General features: G+C 33.9%; 1 protein-coding gene across 1 annotated transcript; it reads left to right on the top strand.

Annotated features, from left to right (window-relative positions):
- The first annotated feature begins 320 nt into the window (after window positions 1-320).
- Window positions 321-8,745, top strand: LOC140832585 (ubiquitin carboxyl-terminal hydrolase 6). The gene is made up of 18 exons (XM_073196688.1): window positions 321-454; window positions 1,515-1,660; window positions 1,831-1,866; window positions 1,949-2,056; window positions 2,661-2,761; window positions 2,860-2,986; window positions 4,058-4,117; window positions 4,197-4,264; window positions 4,504-4,554; window positions 4,957-5,065; window positions 6,535-6,623; window positions 6,744-6,813; window positions 6,978-7,058; window positions 7,182-7,277; window positions 7,390-7,438; window positions 8,022-8,141; window positions 8,221-8,295; window positions 8,433-8,745. Exons 1-18 carry the CDS (start codon window positions 445-447, stop codon window positions 8,486-8,488), a joined length of 1,452 nt encoding a protein of 483 aa, XP_073052789.1. The 5' UTR covers window positions 321-444; the 3' UTR covers window positions 8,489-8,745.
- The last annotated feature ends 599 nt before the right edge of the window (window positions 8,746-9,344 follow it).

Genomic DNA, 9,344 nt, shown 5'->3' with positions numbered 1-9,344 from the left:
TTCCTATCCCCATTTTTGTTTATTGCCTTTTGTTTCCGCAAGCAATTTTATAAAACAATTCTTACCATATAAAAAATTCAATTTAATAAAATCTCATAATTTAGTACAAAATCTCATAAATGTATTATATATTTGTTATATCTTTAGTATTACTCTGTTTTTAACTCCTATTTAAGTATTTTCAGAAATAAATTTATTCTATGATTATTCATATTTAATATCCAAGTACCCTTTTATATATCTCTCTGTTGTGTATTTTTTTGTAGAAAAGTTGAGAAAGATACCTATATATATATATATATATATATATATATATATATATATATATATATATATATATATATATATATATTCTGAAATTTTGCCCTTCCTCCAAGCAAAGGAAAGACGGGACGATAGAACTAAGGCGAATTCTCCACAATTTCTGTTCCGAATCTCGAAACCATGTTGACAGGTTCGATTTTAAATCCCCTCTCTCCTTCTTTTTTCCAACAAGTTAAGTGGAAATTCGATTTCCCGCATTTAATTGTTTCTTCTCAGTGATATCCGTGACCGCGTTTTGAAGTTATGATTTTTATGATATAATTGAGTTCGATTTGAGTGAGATTAGGAGTGCACAGGCGGAGTGCACAGGGGCGTGGTTCTTGTGTTTGGGTATTTGCGGGCAGAAGATTAGGGATTTTATGGGTTTTATTGAGTTCTTATGCACGAGTTAAGTAATTGTTGCTAGCTTGGGTATTTTATTAGCAAATGGTTTGAGGGAGAAAGAAGTAAGTCTTTGTTTTCAGACCTCTTTTTTTTTTCTTTTTCCATTTTTTTTAATTGGCGTGGAGGAAGGGATGAGTTGTTTCTCTAAACATTGCTCAGCACAAACGTTCAGCCGAAATTGCGAGTTTTATGTTGGTAGTTAATCTAACCTTCACCGACCTTTTATAGGATGAAATAGAAATGGTAAAGTTATTTAATTTCAGATTGGAGGCTGTAGATGCGGGTAACATTCTGAATGGTTTTGAATCTTTGATCTTTCCTGATGGTGTTGGATGTAATTACATGATGTGACAGTGATGATAGAGGACATGTGACAGGTGACCTAGTTCCGTTCCATAAGTTCTAAGCGAATTTGGCAGGACGAGGGGACAAAGGGTAACTTAATGTAGCAAAATGTCCAAAGGTGATTACGTGGTGGAGCTATTAAGAGACATCTTGTCTTAAATATGAAAAGTTGCTTATTGAGGGTCTTTATCTTGTCTCTCATAACGTTAGGAATTCTCGTGGCTTAAATGTAATAATTTACTTGTCGAGGGGATTCTTCCAACTATAGGAGGTATTTGTTATGTTTTAATGCGGACATTAGGTTCTTTCAAACCGTGGGGCCAGACACGTTGTATTCAGGGTGAATGTGTATCCAACTCTTGATATGTCATCCTTTTTTTATTCGTTCTTCTTTTGAAAATTATTAGAGGAACTTTGAGAACATGCACACTAAAACAGATTTTGGCCGGTTCTGTTTGCAGTAAGTGTAAAATGGCAAAAAGAGCTATTTCCCAAGGTTGAAATAGACACTAGCCAGCCCCCTTATCTTTTCAAGTGCCAGCTGTATGACTTAACTGGAGTACCACCTGAAAGACAAAAGATTATGGTAAAAGGCGGCTTATTAAAGGTATGGGATCAATACTATTTCGTGAGTAAAATTGTCAAAAAATAGACGTCTTTTTTCTCCACTCAGAGCACCCGCTTTACTCTATTTTGCACACTTCCTGTAAGTTTTTGCGTCCGTGCAATTAATGTAGAATCTTATCGGAAATCCTGAAATCTTTTTCTTGACAACAGGATGATGCAGATTGGGCAAAAGTAGGAGTAAAAGAGGTAAACAATAGATTTTCTCTGGATGAGAACCCTTTTTAGCTTTTGTAGAATTGACTTATTTTGTTATCCTCCAATGAGTCAGGGTCAGAAATTAATGATGATGGGAACTGCAGATGAGGTCGTAAAGGCCCCTGAAAAAGGCCCTGTGTTTGCAGAAGACATGCCTGAAGAAGAACTAGTGGTTACTGTGGTTAGTTCTTCACATTGCATGCGGCCTCAAGGGAAAAGAAAATGAGACGAGGATAATCTATTTTGAGGATCACACACAAATGTGCACACATAGATTTTTCAACTCCATTTACAAAAGTTAATTTAGATATCTGTTTTTATAATTTTTTTTATGTTTCTTATATTCCATGATATAACACAGTGAAGCCATAAAAAGTATATAATACCAATCGGACTTCTGGTTATTATCCAATATTGAGCTCTTTAGTCTTGCCATTGCCAGAACACAATATGTATTTTGAAGTGCTTTTTACCAACCTTATCACTGATCCCCTTTAAATGTCTGTATCTGCGTGGAGTTTTTCAAGTACTTTGAAACTTGGTTTTTATACTAATTCATCTGAATATTTTACAATTTTAGAAATTTTCGATGAGCAAATATTTTGAAGAAGTGAAGCATTTGTCAGTGAAAGACAATTTCAGGCCTTCATACGTGTATTCACAATCTTCTTTTATTACTTATGCATGCTTTCTTGGTCGAGTTCTCAGTAATTTTTGGGCTTTGTCCTGCCGTTTTCTTAGTTCTAAGGAGTTTTTTTATGTGATCTTCTGATATTTCTATTTAGGGCCATTCTGCCGGTTTAGTCAATCTGGGGAACACTTGTTATATGAACTCCACAATACAATGCTTACATTTTGTTCCAGAGTTGAAATCTGCTCTGACTAAGTAAGATTTTCTCTGCAATGAATAAAATTATCTTACAATTTTATCGTGTTTTTATAGACTCCACAAGAGGTTTCTTATTGGTAACTGATGTTTTCTAGGTATCTTCCTTCGGTAAGAAGCAATGAAATTGACCTGTCCACTCATCAACTGACTGTTGCTACTCGAGAATTATTTAATGAGCTTGATAAAAATGTCAAGCCGGTGGCACCAATGCGATTTTTAACGGTATGCATTCTTTTTAATTTTTTGGGAGACGATCAATGCAGGCCAAATCTTTCTTCATTTTCTCCTATATGGGAATAGCTTATGGAATGTAGGCATAAAGTTTTGGAGTGAAGCTATTGCCGCTATTTTATATTTATGTTTTAGTTTTCTCATTGGGTTTGGCCAATTTGCAAGTGTATAATTTCCGCTAGGGTAATGCACCTTAGGTTTTTCAAATGTTGAATCCTCTTGCTTCGGAGCTTATGACGGATAAATGTTGAATACTCTTGCTTTGATTTACGGTTCAAAAAAATAAAATAAAAGTTCATTTTAACTATATTTGGATCCAATATAAGCTGTTTAATCATTTACCACTCTTTTGACAAGAATTGAAACAAGATAAAGTTGCAGTATTGACTTTGAAACAATATAACGTTGCAGTATTGACTTTGTCGGCCGACAAAACAAACCAATCGAAACACGATAATCATCATGCCATTGTCATAGGCTAACACAATCTAAAATTTTGATATATGATAGTGATTATTAACCAAAAAAATTAATCGACATGCGTTGTATTTAAATTTTTTTTAAAAAATTAGCGAAAAAATAATTTTTATAATTATATTATTTTTTCGATTTAAATGTCTATTCATTTTTCACTGATTTTTAATAATATCATACCGTGCATCGCATGGCTTAAATACTAGTTTAGATAAAGTAAGAAATCACACCAACATGATTTTACTTTATATAAAAATTTATTTTTCATAAATTATACTTTATATTAAAATTTAATATGCATGCATGCGTACAAGAGAAAGGAATGTAAAATAAGGAAACCATCCTAAATGTGATCCAGAACTACCAAAGAGAACGAAACAAACAGCCCAATAACTTTTGAATAAATACCCAATGATTTGCCCAAAATATATAGTTTCCTAAGTACAAAAATAATATCTCTTAACAATATATGTTCAACTTCCTTTATGCTCGAACTGTGTTTTTGTGGTGTTTTGGGAATTGTTGCTTGATAATCGTATGAATTAAGTCTATACAAATGATCTTCTGATCCTTTGTAAAATTTTCCAGGAACTGCGGAAGAAATACCCTCAATTTGCCCAGGTTCAAAATGGACTTTATATGCAGCAGGTATGCATATACCACTGACCATTATTTGGAGTTGTTCCTACTATTTTTGTCATGATGAGTTTGTTTCTTAAATTCCTAGGATGCTGAAGAGTGCTGGACACAGCTCTTGTACTCTCTTTCTCTGTCTCTCAAATCAACTAGTTCCAGGTAGTGTGCTTGTATTGTCAAAGTTAGACAATAATGCTGGATAGTCCGGTGTTGAAAATTTCTTATATGTTTTTTAGAGCAGGCTTAGGTTGCGAGGTTTCTTTATGTTCCTCTTTTTCTGTACCTTTCTTCAGAGAGTTCCTTATTGATTATGAATTTTGATATTTTCTTTTGACTTCTTATAATGTCACATGACTGGAGTATGAATTGTCAACCTAATCTATCAAATCGTATTGTAGTGAAGGCGCTGATGCTGTGAAGAGACTTTTTGGTATTGACCTTGTTAGCAGGTACGCTGCCATTCTATGTTTCTTGTACTGCTGTCCAACAGTTATACTTCAAGAATAACATGACAATACTATTACTGTCTTAGAACTGTTATGAAATTATATGTAAATTTATTACTGCTTAGAAAATTGGCAATGTGAGAGTATGACATTTTACACGAGCTGCAGAGGTATGTAGTAAATTATGGGAAATTGGAAATCATAGGATCATAAGGCAAAATCATCCAGTTATGTTTTAAAAGCACTATTTTAAGTCATTTAATCTGTTGCTTTTTTTTAGCTCTTTGCTATGATAAAGCCTTGAATTCTTACTCCCACTAACAATAAGGGTGAATTGTATCTTGTGCATAAATTATTGAACAATAATTTTTTTATTCTCTCTTTTTCATCGATGATTTGTTCTAGGGTCCACTGTGCAGAAAGTGGCGAAGAAAGTGCCGAGTCAGAGTCGGTATATTCACTAAAATGCCATATTTCACATGAGGTGAACCATCTTCACGAGGGCTTAAAACATGTAAGTTTGACTTTGGTGCTCTTGTAAAATATATCCTGTATCATGTCTCGTACCATTGAAGAGGCGGTTCTTACAATGGTTTCCCTTTGATAAGAGATTGATCTCAACATAAATTGGAAATGCCTTTTTTAAGCCGAAGCTTGTCACCCTAACACACCTTGACTCATGATAGTCAACAGACATCCAAGGTACCGTTTGAAGTAAATTATTTGATAAATTAATGATAAGTGGAATCGATAATTTAACAAGATTCAATTTATAAAAAAAGAAGAAGATAAATAATAATGTGTTTGTTTTTATTTTAAAAGTTTGAATTATATTGTCCATCAACAGAAAATGTCCTAAATACCCTTCACATAAAAAAATATAGAACTTTTTGGCTTGTTTATCGTCTTCATCGGGCAACGAAGGAAAAATTGATCACAGAGTGCCAACTAAAATCAGACGTAAGTCGTAAATTAACTTCTCCATTTGCAATAATGGTAAGCAAAATACACCAACAAAAATTCTTAACATTCATACAGAAACAATTATATATGTGCAAAGGTTGCAAATAATAAGAGAAAAAGTTAGAATAATTAATTCCACCGTCTGTTGGCTTAGAACTGCAGCACCTAGAAACCAAAGCTGAGAGAATGAAATGCATATTGGTTAGATAATTTACATTAAAGGACATAAATGTCTAATTATTCAAATAATTCTGAATAGCAAAAATAAACTTACCTTTCAAATTCACAGAGATCGTTGAATCCTTTTCTTCGAGTTCAAGGGTTGCATTTATAGCGAAGCTTTTAGTTGTTCCCAAAAATTTAGAGGTGGAGGGAAGCTGAGATTTTTTGACAAGATTTTTGTTAGGTCAACTGTATAAAAGGAGAAAGCAAGGACTCAAATGTAAATTTCCTTCAGAAATGTGCATGATGGTGAGCGTTGCTGGATCATTTATCAGCATGAGCCTGATATTTGGGCTGACAATACCAACCCAAACACTGGATTCCCAAATATAAACTATAAGTCCATCCCTAATCTACAACTTCAAACAGGTCCTTAGAAGACTGGCAAGACAGTGGGAAAATGTTGGCTTACTTCTTGGGGTTGTCTGAGTGCGATGCAGGTGTCATATTGTTAAGAGTTATCAGAGTACCATTACCTCACGAATTGTGTTCTACATGTGAAATAGACATCGGAGTACTATTACCTCACGAATTGTGTTCTACAAGTGAAATAGACAATCCTGTTTAATTTTTATACCGAGTTTAATTATTAACCGTATAGTACTCGGTCTGAAACTTTCCTCGGCACTTCTAGCCCTGTTTAGTTCTGATGTGTGATCAATCCAACAATTATAGACTTTAATAATGAAATTGAAATATACAAAGCATTTCTTTATTATCAAATTACTTGACAGATGCCACCCTTCTCCTTGTCGAGAATGCTGTGGATAATGTGTTTTTGCTGGTTTATATATTTAGGGTCTGAAATCCGAGTTGGAGAAGGCATCTCCTTCTTTGGGACGCAGTGCTGTTTACACCAAAGATTCACGCATAAATGACTTGCCAAGGTATGATGAACTTATATTTCTTTGTGCTTCTTGGTGCAAGTCGAGGTTTGGTGAGAATCTTTAGTTTTTTAAAATATTTATGAACTTGGTAGTTGGCTAATCTTTGTTGTCTTGCGACAGATACTTGACTGTCCAATTTGTGCGATTTTTCTGGAAAAGAGAAACAAACCAAAAGGCAAAAATTCTGCGGGTAAACTGTTTTTCTTTTCAACTTTGTGAATTAAAGGTGCTTATGAGGTGATGTGATGATGGCAGTTGAAGTCTTCCTCGGTTTCTTTTAAATTTTGGCAGCATAATTATTGATAGCACGGTTCCCTTTTTCCTTTATTTCACATAATTTTTATTGTTTTGCAGAAAGTGGACTACCCATTGGAGTTAGATGTACATGATTTTTGTTCAGATGATCTTCGCAAGATATTGGAAGTTCCTCGCAGGGTATAAACCTGTTTGCACTAGCTAGATTGAAGTCTGATTGCCCTTTTTTATCTTGGGTCATTTTCAATAGAGCCTTTGTTTTTGTCCGTTGGGTTGTGCTCATTTCAATCATCGAACCATTAGGTCTTAAGAGATGAGGAAGGCAAAAAGCTTGGTCTGAAAACTAGTGGTAGTAGCTCGACTTCAACAAACAAAGATATCAAAATGACTGATGCTGAGGTAGGTGATCTACCAATTTAGAGGCGATATAATACCTGTATGGAGAGGAATAGTGCTGTCCTGTGCATTTCTGTTTTTCAAATTTAGGTTAAGCTCACATTGGCTCCCGCAGGAACAATTAAATGTAGGAGAAGAGTCGTCTAAATCTGCACTGGAACAAGGTAACCATCTTTTTATGCTTGGGCTCTATTTGGATTTGGTTTCTAGAAAATATGTTTGAAAATATTTTGGGAAATTGAATATATGTCGACATTATTTTCATGAGAAAATAATTTACTGTAAATTTTATTTCACGGGAATCAGATTTTTGAGTTATCGATATAATATCAGCGATAAATGATTGTTTAATGTTATGTGAAGTTCTTTTAAATTGCAAAATATGTATATTTTTAATTAAAATATAATATAATCATAGAGTAATTTTAGAAAGTTAAATTAAAAGTACTGATTATATTTGGGAGACATAAAAGGAGCAAAAATATGGTATGATGGGAACGAGAATCTGATATTCGGCTTCATCATTGGAAATGGAAAAGGGTGGCCAGAAATTTGAGTCCGAGAATATCCTTGTACTATTCTACAATTCAGTAGTCAAAACCTCCTTGAGACCCTGGACATTTTATTTAAAGGGAGAAAATGGAATGTCTTGAGTGTCGTGTGGGTGAAAACTTTGTGGGTTCCATGCGAGAACTCATCTGTGGAAGATTGATTTAACTGTGTCTTTGTTCATCATCATTATTTCAGGTACAACTCTCGAGAAAGAGCATCACCTGACTGGAATATATGATTTAGTTGCTGTGCTCACACACAAGGGTAGAAGTGCTGATTCAGGGCACTATGTTGCTTGGGTTAAGCAAGAAAATGGTTGGTCTCTTAAAAATACCATCATTTAAACTCGTATTCTCCAATTTGTTTCCAGTAGCTAACAGCTGTATAACCGCAGGGAAATGGATCCAATTCGACGACGATAATCCGATCCCACAACGGGAGGAGGACATCATTAGACTTTCTGGAGGAGGTACAAACTCAGCTAAAGTATCTTATCTTTATAAATTATATGATCACCACTTGGCCCTTGCCCGCCCAATTTCTTCTCTCATCTTAAACTCTACCCCCCTTTTACTCCTAATAAAACGACGCTTTTTCTTGTTCCAGGCGATTGGCACATGGCTTACATTTGCATGTACAAGGCTCGCTGCGTTTCCTTGTAATGTTTCTTTACAAGTTTATGTGAGATCATTGATTTATTGGCAACTTTTTTTACTTATTAAAAGTCTGTTGTTCACCATGGTAATATTCATGTTTATTCAACTCTAGTGGCATGGTTTCTATATTTAACAACTGTTTGTTTAGATATTAGAGGTCGATCTTTACACAGAGTCCACCGATGATATCTCTTCTTTCCAATGTATACTCTAAAATAACAGTGGATTAATGACTTTTATCATACATTTTTGTTCCAAATCAACATATTTTTTGTTCTCTAATTAATTGTTGGATACATAGATATTGATGATCAATCAGTCGCAAAATGAGTGGACTACTCATTGTATTTAATTTAGATTAAAATTATATCTTCTGAAAAAGGAAATTTAGAAGGTACTTTTTGACAAAGAAATGATTGTCTGCTATTCAAAATTATTAGCAAATAATGTGGAGTTTCATTCAATTTTTTGTATTAAATTTTTTTATAAAAAAAAAATTTATATAGTTAGAAAATTAAACAAATAAATTAACTGTATTTCGTTTGTTTTAATATATTATATTTATTATGAATAAACAATTTTTATTTAAATGAGATGGATCACATTTTTCGATCCGTGATAATTTTATGTAGAACATGAAATATAAAATGAGGGCGTGCTTGGTTTTACTTTTACCGAGAATAAAACAATCCGATTGAAGTGGGCCAGATATTTGTCCCCCAACATTGGTTGCATTAATTTATATAATTGGATTTGGATATATATAAGATGTTGGCCAAACCCAAATGGGCCCAATCTCATTCAATTTAGGTCATATCTGCCCTTGAGATTGTGGGGACTACCACCCATTAGCGACTTGAAA

The sequence above is a fragment of the Primulina eburnea genome, chromosome 1 (genome assembly GCF_022965805.1).
Source record: "Primulina eburnea isolate SZY01 chromosome 1, ASM2296580v1, whole genome shotgun sequence".
NCBI lineage: Eukaryota > Viridiplantae > Streptophyta > Magnoliopsida > Lamiales > Gesneriaceae > Primulina > Primulina eburnea.
This window is presented reverse-complemented; position numbering and strand designations above follow the sequence as displayed.

Coding starts and splice junctions, on each gene's coding strand:
- LOC140832585 (XM_073196688.1), top strand. Junction 2,057..2,660: donor AAGAACTAGTGGTTACTGTG/GTTAGTTCTTCA, acceptor ATTTCTATTTAG/GGCCATTCTGCCGGTTTAGT. Junction 7,278..7,389: donor TCAAAATGACTGATGCTGAG/GTAGGTGATCTA, acceptor TGGCTCCCGCAG/GAACAATTAAATGTAGGAGA.